The sequence below is a fragment of the Pinus tabuliformis genome, chromosome 3_2 (genome assembly GCF_031772625.1).
Source record: "Pinus tabuliformis cultivar Carrire ecotype Pingquan chromosome 3_2, CPIR1, whole genome shotgun sequence".
NCBI lineage: Eukaryota > Viridiplantae > Streptophyta > Pinopsida > Pinales > Pinaceae > Pinus > Pinus tabuliformis.
This window is the reverse complement of record NC_142302.1, coordinates 907,305,402-907,333,206: the sequence shown is the minus strand read 5'-3', so window position 1 is coordinate 907,333,206 and position 27,805 is coordinate 907,305,402. Positions and strand designations below refer to the sequence as shown.

Below are 27,805 nucleotides of genomic sequence, written 5' to 3'. Positions count from 1 at the left end.
ATTAAGTATTTAGCTATAAGGGAACGTGTTAAAGAAAATAAAGTGGTCATTGAGCACGTCAGCACTGAGTTAATGATCGCTGATCCTTTGACTAAGGGCATGCCACCGTTTAAATTCAAGGATCATGTATTGAATATGGGACTTGGTTCCATTATGCAGTTTTTCATTGTATGGACAATGTTAATGAAATTCTTAATTATTGTGATGTTTTTTCTCATATTTATGTGCACCTTAAGTTGATTTGAGAAAATTCATTTAAGAAGCACCAAGAATAAACATAGGGTTTATTCATTAAGAAATTGTTGCCACATAAATTATAATAAGAATAAATACATAGTAATACATGGAAGATAATACTCGTCATAAGAGGACTTATCGCCATGATTCATGTATCTATTACTTAATACAGATTATCAATGGTTTTTAAGTTGAGACATTAAGTTTGGAAGTATGGACCAAGTGGGAGAATGTTAAGCTCCATTAGTTTATGCAAAATTGCTGCCTAAAATTATGGAATTTAAACTGCAGTCTTTCCTTAACTTATGGAAACCAACTGCAGTAGTTTCTTTAAGTTAAGGAAATCAACTACAGCTAATAAATTTATTGTTAGGAGCTACTGAAGTGGTCCATTACTCCCATCTGGAGTTCTCTGCCTTGATCTGTGGGACATCTGACACATAGCTATCAGAAGCTTGATGGAAGCTTAGCTATAAATTCATCTGTTTGGTCCCCAAGCTTGCATCTCAATCCCCTTCAGTTTTACACCATCTAGCTGAGGTAGCAGAGCTTGGAAGTGCCTTCAGATCAGCTGCATTCTTTTTCTTTTGCTTGGGCAGCTGGAGCGTGGTTTTTTCAGAAGGAAATTGCATCAAGAGTTTCACCAATGGCTGGAGGTAATCCGTATCCCTGGGTATTAAGTTTCAGTGATTCTTTTCAGTTCTTTCCGCATGCAGAATCGCTGTTTAAGTTTATTAGTTTTCTAACAGTTTTAAGTCAGGACATTTGGCTTCTGTTTGCTCTCCATTACTTTATCTTTTGTAGGCCTCTTTAAAGGCTAAAACTGTCTTCTTCGCTGTAGTGAGGACTCAAAATATACACACCAAAGGTGTTGTTTAATTCTATGTTGTATGTGCTCTGAGTCTCCTAGTTTCGACTTACAAAGTTGGTAAGGCTACTCCCCAGTGTTATCAGAATCAGGTAAGCCTCTCCACTTGACTTGATAGAGTTTGTATCTTCTTGCCTTTGTGGCAATCAATTTAGGGTCCGAAGATTGAAGAATTTGTTCAAATTCTTCATGTTTCTTCTTTGGCAGTTGCTCCTTCTAAGTGGTGTTGTCATCCGTACATGCTGCAGAAATGCTAGTGCTCCTCCAACCACACTAGTCCAACATATATAAAAGCAAACGTTCATACTCTGCTTTGTGTCTACTTGGATTCAACCCATAATTCCCCTGTACAAAGTTGTCATTTTATCAAATAGCTCATTTTACTAGTTTAATGGGGCTGGCAATGTGAGTACCAAAGTGAGGAAGGATTTGTCAAATTAACGCAGGGACTTGCACCTCAAAGCTGATTTTGGATTGCAAAACTTGTGGTACTGATAAAGCCTCATAAACCACCCGTGTCAGAATTGTTATCCATTTGAATTATTCACGACACACATGCCCAACACATACAATTAGAGAGAAATTGACTATTTAAAAGTGTCATCATTTAAGCCCAAGTTCTTAACTGCAATTGTTGTTGGGTCCAAATTATTTTCTACTTGGAACCTGCACTTTCACCTTATGTTTTCCTTTTGTTTATCCAGCACGATGTTTGATTGTCTGCTTCCGTTTCTCACCTAATATAAGCATTCTGATTCTTGGACCTTTTCAGAGGTGAGATGAAGCATGATACTTTATATATCCAAGGTCCTATGCCAAGTGTTGTTTTTTCATGTAATAGTTGGATGCAAAATGTGTTTAAATAAACAATGTTGTCTGTCTTGATATTGTGCGTTTGTCATAGACCATTTATGTCAATAGCTGCTGTTAATGGACATTATTGAGCATATTTATTACTTAAAAACTTCCTTCTTTAAATGTTTCAAATTCAATCCAAACGACTGTAAATGCTGAGAATATACTGTTATCAAATCACTGAAATACATGCTATCCAAAAAGAGTAAATAACATGTTTCAAAGTTCAAACACAGCACCTCAAAGATGAGGCATAAGAAACATTATGATTTTGATTTTGAGTGAGCAAAACTTGGGCTTCAAGTATAACTCCTTGCTTCTTAGGTACCCATATGTGGACACTGGCTTGGCAGACTGCTGCTTTTACTTTTTTTATCAATTCACAGCACACTTTTGGTTTTCTACTCCAATTCATAATAGATGGCTGGTGTTGTAATGCAGGTGGTGCAGGAGTTGCTTCTATCATCGCCAAATATTATAGTGTCCACAGATGATCAGGGAAACACAGCGCTGCATGTAGCAGCTTACAGAGGTCACCTGGCCATTGTTAAGGAACTTTTACTATCTATTCCATCAATGCTACTTGCAACAAATAATGACGGAAACAACGTCTTACACATGGCTGTCGCTGGATTTAGAGCTTCTAGTTTTAGGATGCTTGATAAGCAACTGGATCTTGTGAGATATTTAGTCTCAGATAGAACTATAGATTTGCCAATCATTGTCAATTGCAAGAACAAAGAAGGAAGAACTGCAATGCATCTGGCTGTCCTTGGGAAGGTTGTTCTTGAAAAACTTGTGGAAGTACTCTTGTTAGCTCCCGGGTTAGATATCAATGCCCATGACAAAAATGGAATGACTGCTGTTGATATACTGGAACTGAACCTACTCTCTGGTATAACATCAGAGGCATTGCTTAAGCAGATGGCTTTAGCGGGTGGAAAAGCAATGAGGTCCCGAGACTCGTCTTTAAGCAACGCCAATGTTTATTATGGAAAGATTCACGGTTCAGATAACAGTCCAGGCACATCATTCAGATCTGTGGATACAGATATCAATGTATGCACAAATATTGAAGATATGTCTGACCAGGCTAAAGCTGTTGAGGGTCTTCTGGAAGTATCATCCAGGAGACTTAGTCCATATGCATTGTTTGATTGCAATAACAGGAGAATGCATTATGTAGGGAATCAGAGGAATCTTGCCGCTGCAAACCGAGCCAGACAACGCCTTGCAACTCTTCTAGGATGGTACAAGGGAAGAAGGGCTACCCAAAAACAAGAACAACAGGGAATTCAGAAAAACAAACAGAACATAGAAAACAAGTCTACGACATTCAGAGAAGAGGAAGCAAGTCTCCAAACAATGCACACTAAGGAGTGGCTTAATCATAGGAGAGCATCCGAGAGTCCATTGCCACTGAGGCAAAAATTCTCAAAAACTTCAATATCAGGCAATCAGAGTTTTTCATTCACAAGGAAAACACCTAGCCCATCAACGAAGCACAGGCTTCCGATGCTTTGTGGCAATGAGGTTGATGATGCAGTTTCGCCTGGGATTTCATCATTTGCATCATCATCAAGGTCGTTTTCACAATCCCCTGTAGCATCCCCATTATCGCTAAGTACGAGACTTAAGTGCTTCATTCACAACGGGTCCACACAAATCTCACACAGGCCCTCTATGAAAGATGGTTCAGAAGATGATACTGATGTTCCAGATGATTCTGGCTCAAGGCCACTACATGATGCAATGAACCAGTATTTGTGCTTCGGGATCCGGGGACTGCCTGCTGAGACTAACAAATCAAAACAAAGAACAGGACCCGGGTATGGTGAATTGTGTCAAGTTGAGCAGTCCCCAAATTGGCTAGAAAGCCCACAAGTGGTTTCTTCCATGATTTGAATGCCAATAACCAGGTTGAGACAATTGATACATCAAGCCAAAGACCTATCAGAAGCATCACAGTTGAAACTTTCATGCCTTCATGCACAAGCTTGCCTAATGAAGCTTACTAGGAAATCAATTCCTTTTTTAAAATCCCATATTACCATCCTTACAAATCTAGACTGCAACTTGGACAAACCCATTGTTCATCATGCATAGCCTCATTGATACTAAAAGGAATGCCAATAATTCAATTTTTAGGACTTTTCCTATTTTTCTAATGGTGAAATATTCAACATCTTCATAAATGAGAAAACAGACCAATTATTTTCTTAGGAAGGCCCAAATACTGAGTATCCCAATCAAAATGATATGAAGAAGTGCAATTTTATTTCTCATTGTACAATATTCAATTGTATTTGTTATCTTTATGTTTGCAAATAATGGCAAACATGTTGTTATGTAATATGTTTCAATGTAAATTAGTATATGATAATTTTTTCTCTTCCTTGAGAAATGTTATTGAAGAAGTGCAATTTTATCCATGTTCTCATTTTACAATGAACTTTGTGTTTTGTGTTTTGATTAATATTTAATATGTAGTTGTTATTTTTATGTAATTGTAAATGAGTTGTTATATAGAATTATGTTTAAAGATGTTTTTTACAATTCAATACAATAAAGATGTAAATTTCTTCATTGTTCAATATGGAGTTGACATATGATATTTAAAAAAATATTAATAACAAAAAAATTATTTCAATATCGACCATAAATAAAATATTTTTAATCAAATCCCTTGTGGTTGCAAGCATTTTCTCAAGTTTCTTTAATTTAAAAAAGAATTCACCTCTAGGGAGTTGATTCCTCTAGGCTCATGATAGATTTGGTGTTAAGATGGATCTACACACACATATACCGCATGTCAACTCCATGTTGAGCATGGAAGGAATAATTCATCCCCCTCCATTGAAATGTTTTGACCATAAGCTTTTTTCTTTTTGGTTTCAATTGTTTTAAAGACACACAGTCACACACACTAAACCTAAACATTGGAATAATTTATTTATGTTCAACATTGAAATATGTTTTTTGCTATTAATATTTTTTAAAATGTCACGAGTTAACTCTATATCATTGAAGGAATTACACTATAACACTAGTATCTTGACATGTATATTAATTTGTAATTAATTGTAATTAATTATGTTGATGTCACTATATTACTTGTATCGGCATGGATGTGTCATTATTGTGACAAAAATGAATTGGATGAACAGGGACAATGTATGCGTAATATAAATGTTTGATTAATAAATCCGCTAACGAAATCAATTGGGGGCATAGAAGTACTAATATGGGTTATAACACCATGTGAGGGAAAACAATGTGGGAATTATGAGAATTGTCTTACCAAAGCCTTGTCATGTAATTCAAATTTAAACATGAGTTTTCTCCCTCTTTCCCAAGAACCAATTGATTTTGAAGGATTATGTAATTAGATAATCAACCTCATAAATATGGAAGTTGGAGTGGCTGTCGCAATAGTGTTTGAGACTTTAATGGAAGGAAAGGGCTTAGTAAATTCCTTGGATTTTGAACTTCACACACAAATATCTTGGGATATTGAGGAAAATGTGGGACTATACAAGAACAAATTGCATTGATTATCGAACAAAATCTAGAAGGGAGTAGAGACCCATGTGTAGGTTTTAACCCTGTACAGAAATTATCTGCATACGAATTCTAAAACACAGAAAATAAACAATGCGAGAGCATAACACATAAAACACATATACACAGAAATTTCCCCTGGATCCCAAAACTGGGACTACTAGGTTGATTTTTCATTATGTTCCTTTCAATGTTATAATACATATTTATACATGTCGAAGCATCCAATACCATGGACCAAAAACCATCATGTCCAATACCATGGACCGAAAACCATCGTGTCCAAAAAACATGTGCGAAAATTATGCACAAAACCATAGGTGGGTCCGCCCAACCTAACATAGGGTCCAAAACCAAAATTTTCTGGGGCGTTGCCCCGGATCCCATAAAGTGGGGTTACGGGTGCCAAACCCCTGTGACCTCCCCGATTAACTATATGGGCTAGTGGTGGAAAGAATATACCACAACCCAACATTCTCCCACTTGTTGTTTTCTTTCCACAGGGGGCCACAAGAGAGCTTAGTCATTTTTCTAGCCCTGAAACGCCCATTGTCTCTCTACACCAAGAGAACTTCTTAGAGCTCACAGATTTTGTCAATGCATCTGTAGTATTCTTTAAAGTGTCCACCTTTACCAGCAACACCTTTTTGTCTTCTATCATATTCCTCACAAAGTGATATTGAACATCAATGTGCTTTGTATTTGAATGATATGCGGGGTTCTTTGCCAAGAAAATTGCACTTTCGCTGTCACAGTCTATCCTTATAGCTCCCTGTACTAACTCCATACTTGAACACAATCTCTGCAACCAAACTGCTCCCTTGCTTGCATGAGTGGCTACCATGTATTCTGCCTCTGTAGTTGATAGTGCCACTACAGATTGTTTCTTACTCATCCAATTGACTGCACCTCCAAATAGGTTAAATACATACCCACTTGTAGATCTTCTCTAATCTAGATCTCTAGCCCAGTCCGCATCAACAAAGCCACGAATATCCAACATTCTGTCCAATCCTGGTCTTCCTTGGTAGCACAAACCATAATCACTAGTGCCACGCAAATACTTGAAAACTCGCTTCACTACTGTCCAATGCTCCTTTCCTGGTTTTGACATAAACCTGCTCAATACTCCCACTGCATGTGTGATGTCTGGTCTAGCACAGACCATTGCATACATCAGGCTACCGACTGCACTTACATATGGAACACGAGACATGTCCTCTTCCTCTTCTTGTGTGTTGAGACACTGTTTAGCAGATAACTTCACACCTACATGAATAGGAATCCTCACTGGTTTACTATCTTGCATATTAAACCTCTGTAGTATTGTTTCGACATACTTCCTCTGGTTTAACCAGAGCTTCCTCTTTGCCCGATTTCTTTTCCATGCCCAAAATATAGTTTGCAGCACCAAGATCTTTCATGTTGAATTTGCAGGACAATTGGGTCTTCAAATCTTGGATAATTTTGTTGTCATTTCCAACCAGCAACATATCATCCACATACAAGAACAGATAAATAACACGGTCACCAATTAATTTAAAATACACACAGTGATCTGCTTTGCTTCTTGTGAAGCCAAGTCCCCGTATAAATGTATCAAATTTCTGATACCACATCCTTGGTCACTGTTTTAACCCATACAAAGACTTCTTTAATTTGCATACCAGTTCCTTCTTACCATTCACCGCAAAGCCTTCAGGTTGCTTCATGTGGATTTCCTCTTCCAGATCCCCGTGAAGAAATGTTGTCTTCACATCCATCTGTTCTACCTCAAAATCAAAAGCAGGAGCAATAGATACAAGTAATCTAATAGAGGTTACCTTGGCAACAGGAGAAAAAATATCACAAAAATCAATTCCTGGCACCTGGGAATAACCTTTTGCTACCAATCGAGCTTTGTATTTCTCCACTTTTCCTTCTGCATTTGTCTTCTTTTTGAACACCCATTTGCTGCCAATGGATTTCCTTCCAGCCGGAAACTCCACCAGATCCCAAGCCTCATTTTTGTGCAAAGATTCCATTTCATCAACCATGGCCTCTTTCCAGAGCTTTCCATCCTATGAATCCACTGCTTCCTTCATAGTTCTGGGATCATCATCAGTAACAGACAAAGCAAAATTTGAATAGAAAGTAGATGGACTATACCTTTCTGGCTGCCTTCTTTCTCGAACTGATCTTCTCACAGCCGGAGTTTGTGGCTCTTCATCTTCTGATTCCTCCTCTGTTGTAGAGTTTGATTCTTCCTCCTTTAGCTCAAACTCTATTTTCTCAGGTTCCTTTGGTTGGATTTCATGTTTAATAACATCTTTTACCTCTCTGAACACCACATCTCAGCTATACACAACCTTTCATGTGACTGGGTTCCAAAGCTTATAACCCTTTAAACCATCCTTATACCCAATAAAGATGCACTTTTCAGATTTACTATCCAACTTCGTTCATTTCTCCATTGGAACATGTACATATGCATCACATCCAAATACCCTCAGATGTGAAAGAGAGGGTTTCTTACCAGTCCATACCTCTTGTGGAGTCTTATCTTCCAACGCTGATGAGGGTGATTTGTTGACCAGGTAACATGCAGTATCCACCACCTCTGCCTAGAATTCCTGTCCTAACCCAACACCACTGAGCATGCTTCTTGCCCTTTCCATCAACGTCTTGTTCATTTTTTCTGCAACTCCATTTTGCTGAGGTGTATATGGAGTAGTCTTTTGTCGTGATATACCACACTTCTTACAAAATTCTTCAAATTCCTTGCTGCAAAACTCTCCACCATTATCTGTCCTCAACACCTTTATCTTCTTCTCTGTCTGGTTTTCCACCAGAGCCTTAAAGTCTTTAAACCTGTCAAAGACTTCAGATTTCTTCTTAAGGGAATATATCCATGTATTCCTTGAGAAGTCATCTATAAATGATACATAGTACACATAATTACCTAGTGATGGAACCTTCACAGGGCCAAACACATCAATGTGCACAAGCTCTAATATCTGTTTCGCCCTCTTACCACCAAAGGGGAAACTGACCCGATTCTACTTCCCATATACACAATTTTCACAGAAATCAAAATCCAGAGAGCTATTACTCATACCTTCTTCCATACCTTTATGATGAAGTATTCGAAGGCCCTTCTCTCCAATATGTCCAAGCCTTTGATGCCACAACATGGTCTTCTCTCCAGAGACCACTAGATTTTCTGCGCCACTTTTAGGAACCATAGAACTATTGCACCCATCAATAACAATGCTACCTTTCAGCTTGTACAGAGTTCCAATCCGAACTCCCTGCATCAATACCAGTGCTCCCTGAACCATTTTGCAGGTATCCTTCTCGAACACTATTTTTACACTAGCATCATCCAACTTGCTTACAGAAATCAGATTTCTGGCCAATGCAGGAATATGTAGAACATTCGGAAGTGTTCTAACCCTTCCACCTTGCAGCTTCAACTTTACTTTTCTGTGACCAATGATTCTAGCTTTACTATCATCCCCTAAGAAGACATCACCACCATCGTATTTCTCATACTCGCAAAACCACTCTCTATGGGGAGTGAAGTGAAAGGATGCACCTGAGTCAATCAACCATGCCTCATGATCTACATGTGTACTTGAAGAAGCCAAGTACACATCCCCACCTTCATCTGGGGTGGTTTTCGCCTCTGCAGAAGGAGCCTCATTAGATCCCTTTCCTTTGTCAGGAGCTTTAGATTTACAGTGCCTTTTAAAGTGGCATTCCTTTCCGCATTTCCAGCACACCACTTTTACAGGTTTTCTTGGAGATTTAGATCTCCCTCTAGATTTAGATCTCCCACTCCATGACTTATTTTTGTTCCTGTTCTGGGACCGTCCTCGTACAGACAAGGCATCACCATTCTGGCTCTCCATATTTGTCCGTCTCATCTCCTCCGTCAGCAAGGCTGAGACTATTTCATCAAACTGCAAGGCAGTTGCATTGCTACCTATTGTAATAACCAGACTATCCCACAAATCTGGTAGAGAACACAACAAACTGATGCACTTATCTTCATCTGAAATTTTAATATCAACAGATGCTAACTGACTTACCACATTATTAAATGCATTCAGATGCTCTGTCATCGAGTCTCCATCTTTCATCCTCAGGTTATACAGCTTTTTTTGTAGGAACAGTTTATTCACTAGAGACTTAGATTGGTACAAATTCCCTAACTTGTCCCACAAAGCCTTCACTGTAGCTTCTCCTGATACATTCAGCAATACTGAATCTGAGACACACAATCGTATTGTGCTCTTTGCCTTCCGATCCAACTTCTTCCATTCTTCATCGGACACTCTCGTTGGTTTAGTACCCAGATCTACTGCGATCCACTGATCTTTATCCACCAACAGATCCTCCATCTTGAGTTTCCACAACTCAAAACTCTGACCATTAAATTTATCGATCTTTATCTTTCCACTGCTCGCCATCTTCTTTCACCACCAGAATCGATCTCGCAGATCTCCCACTGAATAGGGTTTACCACAAGACCGAGCGAAACCCCTCAGCAACAAAGGCGTCCTCTTGAAGCCAAAACTGCTCTGATATCACATGTAGGTTTTAACCCTGTACATAAATTATCTGCATATGAATTCTAAAACACAGAAAATAAACAATGTGAGAGCATAACACATAAAACACATATACAAAGAGATTTCCCCTGGATTCTAAAACTGGGACTACCAGCTTGATTTTTCATTATGTTCCTTTCAATATTATAATACCTATTTATACATGCCAAAGCATCTAATACCATGGACCGAAAACCATCGCGTCCAATACCATGGACCAAAAACCATCGCATCCAAAAAACATGTGCGGAAATTATGCACAAAACCATAGGTGGGTCCGTCCAACCTAACATAGGATCCAAAACCAAAATTTTCTGGGGCGCTGCCCTGGACCCCATAAAGTGGGGTTATGAGTGCCCCTCAAACCCCCTATGACCCCCCCGGTTAACTACGTGGGCTAGTCGTGGAAAGAATATAACACAACCCAACACCATGAAGGAAAAGGTGTGTGAAACATTCATTGATCAAGAAATTCATTCATTCAAACACAGAGAGAGGAATTCACAAAGAACAAAGACATGTGAGTGCCTTATCAATGAAATTTATGAGTAGAATGTTAATAATCCTAAATGGAATGATGGATGACACATTCTAGGTGATTAAATTGCATTTTGGGTGCCAAATATGCCCAAAAAAGTTCCAATTGTAGATTGGAATGATGTTAGTGTGTTTTGAATTCCCTAAAAATATTTTTTTCCTATTAGACACTTAAAAAAGAGCTCTAGACTCTAGTTGTGCAGAGTGGGTTATGATTTGATGTATGGTAGTTGAGCATAACAAGCAAGAGGTGGGGAAATCACTAAGGAAATATAGAATAGTAAACATGTTCCCTTATTTTCTTTTCTAACCAAGTTGAGATGCATCTGGAGATCAAAGAGGACTAGATTCAATTGGGATTGGAGATCCATGACTTTATCATATGTGTATGGGGAGTTTCCTTCACCTATCCCAAATATTGGTGAGTTACCAGCTCCCCCTGTCATATCATGACCTAGCTAGGGGGCGCCCAACTATAGAATGTTGATGCGCAGGTGAGCCTATGGTTGTGTGGAGAAGGTTCCTTCCCATATTAGTTGCCAAATTGGAATTTTAGCCAAGTATTTCCTCTATTCATTTGTTTTTTGTTCATTTTATTTTTGAAAGTTTGTGGTGTTTAACTTTATCATAATGAAAATGTGATTATATGATTATGGCATATATTCATGTTCATGTAAATATCTGAATTTATGTTTGAGTTTAATATATTTGAACATGAATATATATATTACTTTGAGTTTACAAGAGCTTTTGGGAATAAATTGATGTCTAAAGTGAAGAAATTAATTTATGTAATTCTCTTGCTTAATCATGTAAAAAAACTTGCATAAATTTTGGTGGGAAATCATCTTTGATAAGTATGCATGTTCACATGTTCTTTAATGCATTAAGTATATGAGAATATTTGTATGTATGTAATTATCTACATTCGTGGATTTTATCAAACATGAAGAAGAAGGGAATTATGGGAATTTTTTTTGTCGAACTATGATCTTTTGGAGCTCTATGCACAATGTGCTTCCTAAATTTGATTGAATTCCTCAATAGAGATAATCATCTTTAATGTATAACACAAATTCTCCTAGATTTATCATAGAGTTTGCTAAAATCTACTTTTATTGAAAGAATTTGTGTTGGCGGCCAAACATTGATAATGATCTCAATTTAGATTTCAATAATGTTCATACCATCAAAAAGCTCTTAACAAATAGAAGTGATGGAAATCTCAAAAAAGAATATTAAGTTGAATATGAAAAGTGAAAATTTGATACCCCATACCCTCAAAAAGGGGCAAAAGGGATTGGATATGTTACAAAGGGGTATTAGAGAAGAATTCAAAAAATAGACCTAGATGTGCTAAATATAGGAAAGGAAGGAAAATGATTAGAGTCGTGGTTCAAACACTAGACTTAGATGGGCCAACAAATAGATAAAAGATATAAAATTTTTATATCAATGATTCAACATGATAGCTGAATGGGCTAGAATAGACCACTAAGATTTTATTGTTAGAAATCCTAGAGTGAGATTAACAGAGGACCATTTGTCTCAGTAGAGAAGATAGATGGTAGTGAAGTTCAGGGAAGATTCACATGTCATAGTAGAAATCCAACATTGGACTTACATGGATAGAGATAAGCTAATAAAGTAAATTTTCATAGGCGTGGATCAACATGAGGCCTTGTTGCCAACATTTTAACTAGAGTTTGGAGTTGTTTGCAATGAAAATTGCTAGATTTGCTAGAGTTGGCATTATTAGCTAACACATCCAGAATCATAAAAAGGACATGGGAATTAATGAATTTGGGTATTGAACCAATGAAATTAATTTCTCAGTTAGTAACTCTCATCATGGATATTATTACTAGTAGTTACAATCTTGTAGACGCTAGCACAACATTTTGAACTATTGTTATAGCATAAAATTTCACCTCCCAAGGTCTATTAGAGAAGGACAACATCTTGTAAGTTGAGATGTAGAAATTGGTCTATGGAATATTCAAGAAAATTCATGATTTGTACCTTCAATTCCCTCCAAACACCCAATGACAACATTGCTAGGTCTAACAACACTCCAAATTACTTGATAGGGTGACTAGAAGGCTAATAATTTTCCAATTACACTGCAAAAGAGAATTGAAGCAGCGGTACGAATGGATAATGAAAAATATGGTCAAATTTGATCACTTTGTGAAGATAAGGAGGAAAGGAACATATCAAACATGATCAACATAGTGTCTAGGTTCACTGTGATCACTCCTCAAATATATATGTAAAAGCATTGTCATCCATGGAACAAAAGAGGAAAGGTTTATGGAGTGAAGTGTTGTTGAAATACGGACCTATGGGTGATACCGATTCGATCATTATATTTTTTTCATCCATATCGATGCATTCAGAGTGGAAAATGTGGAGGAATCAACACATATGATTTTTTTTACCTACGGGACCCAATTTAGCAAAACGAGGTCTAAAACCTTCCGGGAGAGTTTTGAGGAATCAAATGATGTTTTTTGGTGGTAAAACTTCATCGATTTAATGCACACATTTTCATATCGTTATACACACTAATATATTTCCAATGACACAAGAAGCGCGTCAATCAGAGTTTGTATGCAAAAGTTATGCCACTCAAAAGTTGACCTTCCTGTTTTCACACTTATTGTTCGGGAGGATGTCGTGTTAGCCCCCATTATTCATAGAAAAGGGATAGCCATGTGTTTTTGATGTAAAAGACTCTAGAAGATTCTATATTGTAACTCTAGTTAAGATTTGATGTAGTCAAACTCAACCACTAGTAGGCTATAGGGATGTGTTATAACCGGGCCACTAGGAGGAAGAAGCATTCCATTTTTTTGAGAGCATTTTGTTCCATAGTTGAGAAAATATAGCCAGGAGAGAAAAGAGGTAAAGCACACACAAAGGATATGTGCACTATAACATCTGATAAGCCACAAGTATTACTTCTTTGTACATGCAATCTTATTTTCCAGGTAGAGAAAGAGAGCAAAGTGACCTCACCTTCCAACTGGGTATTCTCCTTAGAGGGTTTTCGAGAACATATCTTGTGTCTTATGTGTGTGTGTGTGAGATTATTTTTTCATTCTCTACTTTTCTTCGTAATTTCAATTTGCATGCATGCACTAATTCCAGTTAAATTTACAGATATAAAAGTTTAAATAAAATTGTAATAGTGTAAAAAGGTTAAAATTTTTAATATCGGATCTGTTGTGATGAACTGTTGAGTGGAATATCCATGGCAATTTACAGATCATATTGGTATCATAGTAGGTTTCTTTGGGTATTTTGTGGAGATTGCAGGGATCTAGATTAGCGGGGTAAAAAATCGTAAAACCCTAATCATGGGTGACGAATATGTAAACGAACCTCGTGATCCTACATAGGTGAGGTTTATGTGGTTGGAACAACAATTTGTAAATATCAACTGCAATGTAAACCTCCTCATGGTGGCCTTGAATAACAAGATGGGGATATTTGGAGACGGCGGGGGTTCGAATGTAGAGGAAAAATATGAACGGGGATCATAAGATCGGGGAGAAATGGAGAACTAGTCAAAGAAAGAATCCAAAAAATATCAACCCAAGAGTGTCGTGAATCGATCCCTATTTAAAATGGAAGCAAAATTCGATATCAAGCCATATCTGTAACACACATCCTCCCATATTTACCTGCTTTCACCGGCTTACCTGAGGTAAACATGAGCTGAGGGTTACTATGACATGACTCAACCTCCTAGATAACCTTAAATAAATGGAGCCAACAAACAAGACCTTACTGACTTCCCTCAGGTACTACAGGACCCCTAGGAGCTAACCAACCACTCTAGGTGCCCAACCCCTGAGTTAAATTTCTTTTTCACTGACCTAGAGCCTCAGTTGCTCCCATGCCAAGGCCCCCGTATGACTGGAACCCTTCAGTCGCTCCCACAGGCCTGCTTCCCAACGATTGCAGTACTTTTCAGGTGGTTATGTGTTAGTGACCTCGATATTTGAGCCACTTTTTCAGGGCTAGGATCTAGACCTCTACCCATAAATTAATGAAACTCCCATAAATGACAAATATCACTGAGACAAAGCCTTTAACACAAAGCTTAATCAAGGACTTGATCTAGCCCGATCTAACCATGACAGCCATTCAATCAAACACATTGAGAACATAAGATCTACAAGTCATGAATGCATATGAACATAGAGATCTAAAACTTATCTAAGGTTTACCAAGAAGGACTAATGCCCTTTCACAATAGCTGTAATAACATCCATTAGGTCATGCATTCATTAACCATTCATTTATCAATTAAACATGATAAGAACCATAACTTGGATCTGTCATATAGTAGTACAAAATGGCTAATTAGTTACTAAAAAACAACTAAATTTTGCATATAAACAACCATTTTTCAATCGGTGACCAGTAGTAGTTAATTTACAGTATCTTATAACGCAACCAACTTTTAGTCGTTTTTAGCTTAGTCATTAATTGGTTGTCTCAATTTTATCATCTAGTAGTATATTTAGTCATTAATTTGGTCATTGTTTGCCACAATTAATGATCAAATATACAAAAAAATACATTACTATATGATCACTAGAGACAACCAATTAATAACCAAAAAAATATGACCAAAATGTTGGTCGCAGTATAAGATACTGTAAATTAGCTACTAATAGTCATATATGGCCTATTCTAACCTTGACAGCCATTACACAACTCTTGACTGTGTGCTACAGGCTGCGGCCTAGCACAACAGTCCTGTTTCACTGACCCTCTCCAAACAATGCCCAACACCTTCCAAACAACAATGTTTTGCTCCTTAGGAACTCAGCCTAACAACCAACCTACTCGGCCCTCATCACAGCGAACTCGACCCCTATTTTACCCACTGTTCCAGCCCAAAGACAATTCGCACTTGCCTCAGCCACACGGCTTGACTTCGAATCCCTTCCTTTCATGTTGTTTAGGCCTCCTACTTTGTTGCGATTTCAGAGCTCCTTTCTCTAGGAGAGACGTTGCGCTAAAGGATGACTAAAATACATCAATTCAACCTCTTTTTATAGCCAAATGAGGGGCTCCAACGAATAGATGAAGAGACACATCTATTGGCTAATTTTTACATCAAGCCTACATGACTTGAAAACCATTAATTACTTGTCAACTTCAAAAATTCATTTCTCCACTTCTACAACTCGAAATTCGATGATTTTCTAAGCATTGGATTCTCCTTTCCACCCTCTATCATCTCATGCCATCACATGTATAAATGTGCTTCAGGAATTGACCCAAACATGATTGAGTGCAAAATCCCAAGCTTGGGTTCTAAGCCCACAAGCCTACTTGTGGCGCTTTGACCTCCAACCCTCAAACACTAGGGCTTGGAGTACCTCCCACGCTACACAAAAAATCGACACTCCCTCTTAGCGAGGGAGGTACTTCCAAGACTAGGAAGTAACCATCCTCATCTGACGACGACAATAGCCCATTTGGCATCCATTACTATAGCATACCCTGTAGAATGAATCCGACAATCTTGGTAGTGCCTCTGCGTCATCATATCTGAACCTGAAGATCCCAAACCTCAACCATTATAAATAATAAAAGTGATTTAAAAAATGATTATTTAAAAGGACCATCTCAACCATTATGTTTATAATCACTTAACAATCACAATCATGTACTACAAACAACAAATACGTACATTGATGAAGGATCCATTCAACTATTTAGTGTTACATGAGCGAGAAACTTGACGTAAGATTACACTAGTTCGAACTCACATTTCTTAGGCCACTGTAATAATAATTTTGTATACATTATTGTAAATATAAATATAATTTTTAAGACGCATTTTAATTAAAAGGAAGAAAAGGTTAAAAACAAAGTCTTGATTTTTTAAGACTTTTTTATTAAAAACCCACCCTAGATCCATCTTAACTATGGATCTCTCAAGTAGTGAAAGGGATCAAATATCTCGAGGGGCAAACCTCTTTTTTGAGTGAAAAACTTGAGGAAAGGTTTGCACCTCGAGAGATTTGATCCCTCCCGGTGCTTGATAGATCCGAAGTTAAGATGCATCTAGGCTAGTTTCAGTCGTGTGCGGCTAAGGAAAATCTATCGAACATATGATTAATTTTATCAATAATATATAAATACATTTAATATTAATATAATAATTTTAAATATGCTAAATATGTCTAATATTTATCTTGTCATTTTAATTATAAATTTTCTTAGTTACTTCAGTTTCTTGAGATGGTAAATATTGTTAATAGCTTTAATTATGAAAAATGATGAAATAAAATTTTTGAATGCAAAGTGACAATGTAATAGTGTTGGGTGATAGAAAATGTGAATAATAAGAATGTAGCCAATTATAGATAGTATTCATTGTGACCAATGTCAAACTATTTTCTTCTATTATTCTTATTGTCACCCTTGTTAATTTTGCCATATTTCCATATTGAATATATAAAGAGGGCAGTCCAAATCGTAAACCATTTAAATATTTAGCTCGAGTTGTTGTATTAAACATCATACCTTGTCTCTCTTGCTCTCCAATATTAATAGGTTGAATTAGAAAAAAAATCTACACTTGAATCAATGCATCTAATGCAGTAATCAAATATGATTAAAAATGAACATCTACACTCAAATCAATACATCTAGTGCAAGTAAGGAAATAAGATTAGAAACCAACATTTACACTGAAATCAATGCATCTAGTGCAAGCAATTAATAAGATTAAAAATCACCATCTACAATAAAATGAATGCATTTAGTGCAAGCAATCAAAGAGGACTAGAAATCATATACATTGAAATCAATGCATCTAGTGCAATCAATACAATATAATTAGAAATCAACACCTACATTGAAATTAATGCATCCAGTGAAAGCAATCAAATAGGATTAAATTACAACATCTACACTAAAATCAATGCATCTAATGAAAATAATCAAATACGATTAGAAATAAACATTTTCACTCAAATCAATGCATCTAGTGCAAGTAAGAAAATAAGATTAGAAACCAACACTAAAACCAATGCATCTAGTGCAAGCAATCCAATAGGATTAGAAATTACCATCTACACTAAAATCAATGCATCTTGTGCAAGAAATCAAATATAATTAGAAATCAACATCTACATTGAGATTAATGCACTTAGTGAAAGCAATCAAATAGGATTAGAAATCACCATCTACACTGAAATCAATGAATTTAGTTCAAGAAATCAAATAGGATTAGAAATCATCTACATTGAAATCAACGCATCTAGTGTAATTAATCAAATATCATTAGAAATCAACATCTACACTAAAATCAATGCATCTAGTTCAAGAAATTAAAAAGGATTAGAAATCACCATCTACACTAAAATCAATGCATATAGTGCAAGAAATATTCTTCCCTCTCTCTCCCCTCCATATATTTCTATATCTCCCTCCATTTCACCTTATTCGTATCTCTATCTCACCCCCCCAAACACACATCCTCTCTCATTCCATATCTATGAATATCTCTATCCTTCCCACCATGTCTCCATCTCTCCCTTCTTTCTCTTCACCATCCATCTATATATCTCTCTCCCCTTGTTTGTCTATATCACACCCAAAACATATGCTCTCCTTCTCCAATATATCTATCTATAACTCCCTCTCTGTCTCTTCCCATTCTCTCCCTCTCCCCCGCTTTTATCTCTCTTCCCTCATGTTGTCCTCTCTCCCTCACTCTCCACCTTCCTTATCACTCCCTCTCTCTCTCTCCACCTTTATCTCTATATTTCTTTCTTCTTACCTCCCTCAAATATAGGTGGATCTAGACACACTCATCGGTCAACCAGAGCTTATAATAGCTCAAAATTCAAAGTGGTCAGATTGATCTCGAACCAAGACCAGGTTGTAGTGCCCGTTGCCTTGATTTCAATGGTGTGAACGACACTCAAATCAGAGTTTGTATGAAGAAGATAGAGTTGGTTAAAGTTTTGTTCAAAGTTGGACAAGTGGCAGGTTTAATGATCCTACAAATTTGCGGAGACCCGACACACGAAATCTGGCCATCCGAACGGTCGAATTTTTTGAACCCTTAATTTGTCTAATAACTCCTACTGTCGGCCAAAAACAAACAAAATGATATATTATATATAAAAAATAAAAATAAATATTTATGGGGTCGCGGGCCACCAACGCGCCACCCCAATGGTCTGCATACCATATATATGGTGGTGGGTGGTCAAATCCCGCCACCATTGGAACTAGATACGGTAAAACCTAACCAACAACGACATATTGTGCTTAACTGACCATTTTCCAAAAAAATCATTAAACGGTCGTGTATTAATATGAAACCGTTACAAAAAAATATCAAACTTCCTATATAATAAGGTTGGAGGTCGGCAGGATTTGAACCCCCAACCTCCCCATCTCAAACATAATTCCTAACCAATCTGCCAAGGGTGGCGACTTTGTAAAGAGTGCCACCCATCCTCCTTATAAGCTTTGGTTTTGCCATTCAAAGGGGGAGAGAGAGAATAGATGACGGAGGCCAAGGCAATAGTGGCATAAATCTGATCTGGGTAAACCGTGAGTGGGAAAGAGAATGGAACCGTGATTTGTAGTGTTGAGGCGGAACTATGCTGGCACGCTTTTCAAGACATAATTTTTGCAGAGAATCTTGAGATGTTGAAAATATTCCCTGGAAGGTAAAATTTCACATTATCATAATGTTATCAATTTTAGAGTCATTTTTCTCAAATTTTAGCAGGGAGCACGATGGTGAATTCAAATTTTCCATCCGAGAAACAAAATTGCAGGTGCTCCACAACAGAGAATCTCTCAAGAATATTGAGGAATCTTTAGATTCCCTTGGAGATTGAAATTCGCTGAAATTCGCCAGAGTCAGAATGCAGCCAAATCTATACTCAAAAATCTCATAATTCCGCAAGGATCACAATGGTGAGATCAAATTTTCCATTTGAAGAGAATATCTCTAGTTAGCACATGGAGCAGAATCTTTGGAGAATAATGGGGAATCTAAAAGATTCCCGAAGGCCCAGATTTTGACAGTGTCAGAATCTCACGAATGGATGGTTGATTTTACATTACGCGACACCAAAAATTCAGTGGTGCAGTCAGTTTTTGTAGTTGAGCCTTTCATTTTTCAACCAATTTTAGAAGTGAAGGTATATGAAGCAGTGATGTTATGTTTCCTTTCATTATTTCTGAGATGATGTATTATTTTTGAGATCCCTATTTGATACTATGTCGAGGGATCATTATTTCCACACTATGTGAGATTTCGTTAGCTTGTCATGCTATGTATTGTTGTTGAGATCCCTATGTAACTATGTCGAGGGGATACTCATTGCCACATTATGTGAGACCTTGTTAGTTTTTCATGTTGAAGGAAGCCCATTTTGAGTGAGGGTTCTCACATGGAGAATGTCTCGTGGAGTGACAAGACACTCTTGTTGAGGGTGTATGACCTTGTTATGACAAAGAGTCTTCCATTTACATCATCATATTTTCTAGCGTTATATGAAGCGGCCTACACTATCTTGACACCGGTCCCGGAGACGTAGCCCACACTAGGTGAACTCTATTATCAAATGTATCGTGTCCTTGATTTTCTAATCGTTTTCATTTTTCCTCCTGTTTAAGCATGAACATGTGGTTTTTTTATGGTCTTTTAAATTCAATTCTAACAACGTCACATAAGTCGAAGATCTTGGATAATTTTGGTAGCTGAAGAAGACCCAGATGAAGTTTTGTATCACGGTGGTCTTATCAATAATTTGAATTGCGAGTGTGAACAATTGAACATGCAACAATGGAGGATGACAAAGAAATGTATGAGGCCTTTCTCAAGATGTGAAAAATGGTGGACATAATCTATGAAGCTAATGAGGAATGGGAGAAAGAGAGAGTAGAGAATGATGCTCCATCCACACCTTCCAATGAACAATCATCACCTTCATCATATTATCATCATTCGAATGAGGAGATCAACAAGAGACTTCAAGCAGATAACGCTAAATTGAAGGTGCTTCTATGAGAAGAGAAAGAGGAGAAGAAATGATTGTAGCTTCATTTGTGATCCATTGAAGAGCCCTTGGAAATATTGAAGTGCAATGACTAGAGTCTTCAAGCATAGCATACTGAATTAAGGAGGCTTCTACAAGAAGAGAAAGAGGAGAATTAGAGCATGTAGCTTTAGCTACAAGCCACGACAAAGGCCTTGGAGAAGTTGAAGAGAAACTAAGGCTTAGGGAATCCCTCATCGCCTCTTTCAAAATTGACAGCTAAGGTAAACAATGTTAATTGTTCTTTAGTTTCATCTACACATGATGTTATTTTTGTTGGAAATGTGGAGGTTCCGATTATAGGAACTAGCATGAGACTCCTTACCAAGATGATTTACAGAGTAGGAGGACTTAGTGTTAATGTCCAAGGCATGACTCAACCATTGGAGGTCGTGAATGACCTTGATTTTCTGGTTTGGGATACATCGAATGAGAAAGCTCAAATGTGTCAGAAGATTCCAAGACATTGATGAAACCATCGAGGAAAGAGAATGATGGGAACACATCACCATCATCCCATGGTAGTGCACATTACAGAGGAAGAGCTGAGGCAAGTTTTCATCACCATAATTGCACTAGAGATAGGTAGGAAAGGTATAACAAGTCTTAGTATTCTAAAGTTAATTTTCATTACAAGCTTGTTAATGATGAACATAAATCATGGAATAGAAAAAAATTTAGCTTTTGTGGTTTACATAACCATGTGTTTGTTGACTGCTGGAAGAGAATGGCAGCATGAAAGAGGATGGGGCATGAAAGGCCTTCTCCACAGTAGGGAAGGAAGTTGATCTAGAGGAAGAAGACTTTCTGTAGTCATTGCAACATAGGTGGTCACCAAAGAGCCACATGTTGGAGGCTCCATCCAGAGCAACCTCAAAAGGACAAAATGCCCATGCAGAAACGAGTCAGTGAAAATGTTCATCAAGCAAATCTACCACATTCATTATGGTTCACTTTGTTGAGTAAGAAGTGGTTTTTCTAGATTGGGTAGCTTATCATGGCCCCACTTTGTAAATCATGTGTTGCATTTTAAACTGTAAAAATGATGATGTGTTTTCCATCACTTGTTGAAGAAACAATGATGTTTTGGCCTTGTATTTATAGTTGGGGCATTGTTTCCATTTTGATGTAAACTTGACCACAGAGTGCGTTATAAACACATGACAATTATGGGATGCTTGGGTAATAATTGGTCATGTAGTTAAGCATGTAATTTGAAAAATATTGTACTACAAGTTTGCAGAGGATGTAGGTGTCAACTCGTTGCTTATGGATCCGAATATCAAAGGTGAAGGAGAAAGAAGGGTGGCCTATCAGGACAATTGCGGTTTAGAAAATGAACACAAAAGTTGTTGATTATGTTCATGATTTTAGAGGACCAAAAGATCGCCAGTGGGGAGGAATGATCTAGGTGGCTCTAGACACACTCAGAGGTCAAAGAGGGCTTATAATAGCTCAGAATTAAAAGTGGTCAAATTTATCTTGAACTAGGATTAGGTTGTAGTGCTCATCGCCCTAATTCAAACGGTGTGAACGACACTCAAATCCGAGTTCGTATGAAGAAGATAAAGCTGGTAAAAGTTGGACAAGTGGCAGGTTTAATGATCCTACGAATTCGCAGAGACTCTACCCATGGAATCTGGCCATTGGAACGGTAGAATTTTCTAAACCCTTAATTTTTCTAATAACCCTTATTGTCGGCCAAAAACAAACAAAATGATATATATATATATATATATATATATATATATATATATATATATAAACTTGTGGGGTGGCGGGCCACAAACAGTGCCACCCCAATGGTCCTCATACCATATATATGGTGGCGGGTGTTCAAACCCCGCCACCACTAGAACCAGATACAGTAAAATGTAACCAACAATGACATATTGTATTTAACTGACCATTTTCCAAAAAAAAAAAACATTAAACAATCGTGTATTAATATGAAACAAAAATATATCAAACCCGCACTATATACTAAGGTTGGTGGTCGATAGGATTTGAACCCTCGACCTCCCTGCATCAAACAAAATGCCTAACCAATCCACCAAGGGTAGGTGCTTTGTAAAGTTTCCACCCAACCCCTTTATAAGTTTTGGTTTTTCCATTCGACGGGGGAGAGAGAGAACAGATGGAGGCCAAGCCAATGGTGGAGGAACTCTGATCTGGCAGAACCACGAGTGAGTAAGAGAATGGAACCATGATTTTCAGGGGTCAGGTGGAACTATGTTGTCACGCTTTTTGAGACATATTTTTTGTAGAGAACCTTGAGATGCTAAAAAGATTCCCTAGGAGGTAAACTTTCACATTGTTAGAATGTTATCAAGTTTACAGTCATTTTTCTCATATTTTCATAGGGAGCATGATGGTGAATTCATATTTTCTATCTAAGCAGCACAATTGCAGGGTCCCCTCAGCAGGGAATCTCTGAAGAAACTTGAGGAATCTTTAGATTCCCTTGGAGGCTGAAATTTGCTAGAGTAAGAATGTAGCCAACCTTATACTCAAAAGTCTCAGAATTCTGCAAGGATTGCAATGGTGAGATCAGATTTCACATTTCAAGGGAATATCTCCAGTGGGTGCATGGAGAAAAATCTTTAGGGAATCATGGGGAATTTAAAAGATTCCTGAAGGCCTAGATTTTACAGTGTGAAAATTTGACGAATGGATAGTCGATTTTACGCTACTTGACGCCAGAAATTTAGTGGTGCAGTCAGTGTTTGTAACTGAGTTTTTCATTTGTTGGCCAACTTCATAAGTGAAGGTACATGAAGGATTCATGTTATGTTTCCTTTCATTATTGTTGAGATGATGTATTATTCTTGAGATCCCTGTTTGATACTATGTTAAGGGATCATTATTGCCACATTATGTGAGATGTCATTAGCTTGTCATGCTATGTATTATTGTTGAGATCCCTCTGTAACTATGTTGAGGTGATACTCATTGCCACATTATATGAGATATTTTTAGTTTTTCATGTTGAAGGAAGCCCATTTTGAGTGAGAGTTCTTGTAGGGAGAACATCTCATGGAGAGGCAAGCCACTATTGTTGAAGGCGTATGACCTTGTTATGAAAAAGAATCTTCCATGTACTTCATCACCTTTTCCACCATTATATGAAGATGTCTCCACTATCTTGACACTAGGCCCAGAGACGTAGCCCACACTAGGTGAACTCTATTATCAAATGTATTGTGTTCTTGATTTGTTTATCGTTGTCATGTTTCCTCTTGTTTAAGCATGCACACGTAATTATTTTATTCTATTCTAAATGAAATTCTAACAACATCATAGAAATAAAATATCTTTGATAATTCCGGTAGATGAAGAAATTGCGTATCACCATCTCTATCCCCCTCCATCTCCATCTCTCTTTACCTACCTCTCTTCACTCTCTCACATCCTCTCTCTCTTCCTTCCTCTCTCTCTCTCTCTCTCTCTCCACCTTCCAACTCTGTTACAATATGCCTATCTCTCTCTCTTCCCCCCCTTCTCTCCATCTCTCCTTCTTTTCCTCTTTGTCTCACCCCCAAACATGCAAATTCTCTCTCCATATCTCCCTTTTCACTCCATCTCTCTCTCCACTTCTCACTCACTATGTATTTGTTCTACCATCCCTCTCTCCCCCTCCAACTCCATCTCTCTATCCCTCCCTCTCCTCCTCTCTCTCAAGTCCTCTCTCTCATCCTTCCTCTCTCTCTCTTTCTATCCTGCCTCCCTCTCTCTTCCCCCATCTCTCTCTCTCTCTCTTTTCCCTACAATCCTCTCTCTTGCCCCATTACTCTCTCCCTCTCTCTCAAGTCCTCTATCTCGTCTTTCCTCTCTCTACCTTTCTCTCTTGCCTCCATCTATCTTCCCCCTATGCTCTCTCTCTCTCTATCCAACTATATTACTATATCCATTCCTTTCTCTTTCTCTCTCCTTCTCTCCCCCATTGTATCCATCTCTCCTTCTATTTCTATTTATCTCAACCCTAAACATAGACACTCCCTCTCCATCTCTCCCTTGTCACTCCTTCTCTCTCCATTTATCACTCTTTATGTATTTCTTCTACCCTCCCTCTCTCTCCCTCCAAATCCATCTCTCTATCCCTGCCTCTCTCCTCCACTCTCTGAAGTCCTCTCTCTCATCCTTCGTCTCTCTCCCTTTCTCTACTACCTCCCTCTATCTTCCCCCATATCCCTCTTCCCTCTAATCCTCTCACTATCTCCCTCCCTCTCTCCTTCTCCCTCCCTCCTTCTCTCTCTCCCACCTCCATATTTAAGTCTCCCTCTCCCTGTCTTACCCTTCTCTACCTCTCTCACTCCTCTCCCCCTCTCCCCTCTCCTTCAATTTATCTCCATCTCTCCCTTTTGAGTCCCCCTATTTCTCCACCTCTATCACAATATGTCTTTGTTCTTACCTCCCACACACAGACACACACACACACACACACACACACACACACACACACACACACACACACATATATATAATAATAAATTTAATATTGTATTAATGCAAAGTTATTAAATTTAATAATAATAATGTTGGGGATAATAATGTTATTTTGCATGGTATTAATAATAATTTGGTCCATGGTATTTGGCCCATAGGCTTGTTATATAACAAGAAACGAGAGGAATCATATCTCTTGAGGTGAAAAACTCTTTTTTGAGTGCAAAAATTGAGGAAAGGTTTTCACCTTGAGAGATTTTATCCCTCTTGGCGCTTGATATATTGGGAGTTAACATGGATCTAGGCTAGTTTCAGTCATGTGAGGCCAAAGAAAATCTAACGAATAGATGATTGATTTTATCAATAATATGTAAAATCATCTAATATTAATATAATATTTTAAATATGTCTTAGATTAATTTGGTCATTTTAATTTCAAATTTTCTTAGTTACCTTAGTTTGTTGAGATGATAAATATTGTGAATACCTTTAATGATGAAAAATGATGAAATTAAAATTTTGAATGTAAACTGACAATGTAATAGTGTTGAATGATAGAAAATTTGAATAATAAGAATATAGTAAATTACAAATAGGTGATTAATATCAAACTATTTTCTTCTACGATTTTTATTGTCAACCTTGTTACTTTTGTTGTCTTTTCATATCGATTATATGAAAAGGACAGGTTAAATCATAAACCATTTAAATCTTTAGCTCGAGATATTATAGTAAACATCATACCTTGTCTCTCTTTCTCTCCAATATTAATAGGTTGAATTACTATAACACAAAAATCAATGTACATTGTCAATAATATTTTATGCTTACACTGAAATCAATGCGCAATATTAATCCAATCACTTTAAAATTAATGTACCATCATACATCCAATTACATCAAATCATAAATCAACATCTACATTGAAATCAATGCATCTAATGCAAGAAAATAAATAACATTAGAAAACAACATTTACACTAAAATCAATGCATGTAATACAAGCAATCAAATATGATTATAAATCAACATTTACACTCAAGTCAATGCATCTTGTGCAAGTCAAAAAATAGGTTTATAAACTAGCATCTACAATGAAATAAATGCATCTGGTGCAAGTAACGAAATAGGATTATAAATCAACATCTAGACTGAAGTCAATGCCTATAGTGAAAGCAATCAAATAGGATTAGAAATCACCATATACACTAAAATCAATGAATTTAGTGGAAGCAATAAAATAGGAATAGAAATCGTCTACATTGAAACCAATGTATCTAGTGCAAGCAATCAAATATTATTAGAAATCAACATCTACATTGAAATCAATGCATCGAGTGTAAGCAATCAAATAAGATTAGAAATAACCATCGACACTTAAATCAATGCATTTAGTCAAAGCAATCAAATAGGATTAGAAGCAATCAAATATCATTAGAAATCAACATCTACACTAAAATCAATGCATCTAGTGCAAGAAATGAAATAGGATTAGAAATCACCATATAAACTAAAATCAATGCATGTAGTGCAATAAATATTCTTCTCTCTCTCCCCCCTCCATATATATATTTCTTCCTCCATCTCTCCTTCTTTGTCTCTCTATCTCAACCCCCCAACACACGTGGTCTCTCACTCGATATCTACCAATCACTTTGTCCCTCCCTCTCTCTCTGCTTCCCTCTCTTCACTTTCCATATATATCTCTATATCCCTTTGTCTCTCTATATCACCCCCAAAGAATACATGCTCTTTCTCCAATATATCTATCTATCCCTTCCTCCTCCTCTCCCTCGCTTTCTCTCTCTCTTCCCCTTCTCTCCCTCTCCCCCGCTTCTACCTCTCTTCCCTCTTGTTGTCATCTCTCCCTTTCTATGCATTTTTCTTATCACTCCCTCTCTCTCTCTCTCTAACTTTCTCTTTGTATTTCTTTATTCTTACCTCCCTCTCTCCCCCTCCAAATCCGTCTCTTTCTCCCTCCCTCTCTCCACTCTCTCACATCCTCTCTCTCTCTCTCTCTTTCTCTCTCTTCACCCTTAAGCTCTGTTACTATATCCTTTCCTCTCTCCTCTCTCCTTCTCTCCCCCATTCGCTCCACCTCTCCTTCTTTGTCTCCTTCTCTCACCTCCAAACATACACACTATTTCTCCATCTCTCCCTTGTCACTCCCTCTCTCTCCACTTCTCACTCTCTATGTATTTCTTCTTCCCTCCCTCTCTCCTCCTCTCTCTCAAGTCCGCTCTCTCGTACATCCTTTCTCTCCCTTTCTCTCCTACCTCCCTCTCTCTTCCCCCATCACTCTCTCTCTTTTCCCTCCAATCCTTTCTCTTCCCCCATCACTCTCCTCCTCTCTCTCAAGTCTTCTCTCTCTCTCTCTCTCTCTCTCTCTCTCTCTCTCTCTCTCTCTCTTTTCCCTCCAATCCTCCCTCCCTCTCTCTTTCTTCCCTCCAATCATATCTCTTCCCCCATCACTGTCTCTCTCTCCAACTATGTTACTATATCCTTCCCTCTCTCCTTCTTTGTCCCCCTTCTCTCTATCTCTCTTTCTTTGTCTCTTTATCTCACTCCTAAGCATACTCTCTCTCTCTCCATCTCTCCCTTGTCAC

General features: G+C 37.6%; 1 protein-coding gene across 1 annotated transcript; it reads left to right on the top strand.

The window, feature by feature from the left end:
- Positions 1-2,380: 2,380 nt before the first annotated feature.
- On the top strand, positions 2,381-3,865 carry LOC149183557 (uncharacterized). Its single transcript, XM_089414984.1, has one exon. It carries the CDS (start codon positions 2,381-2,383, stop codon positions 3,863-3,865), a length of 1,485 nt encoding a protein of 494 aa, XP_089271110.1.
- Positions 3,866-27,805: the final 23,940 nt, after the last annotated feature.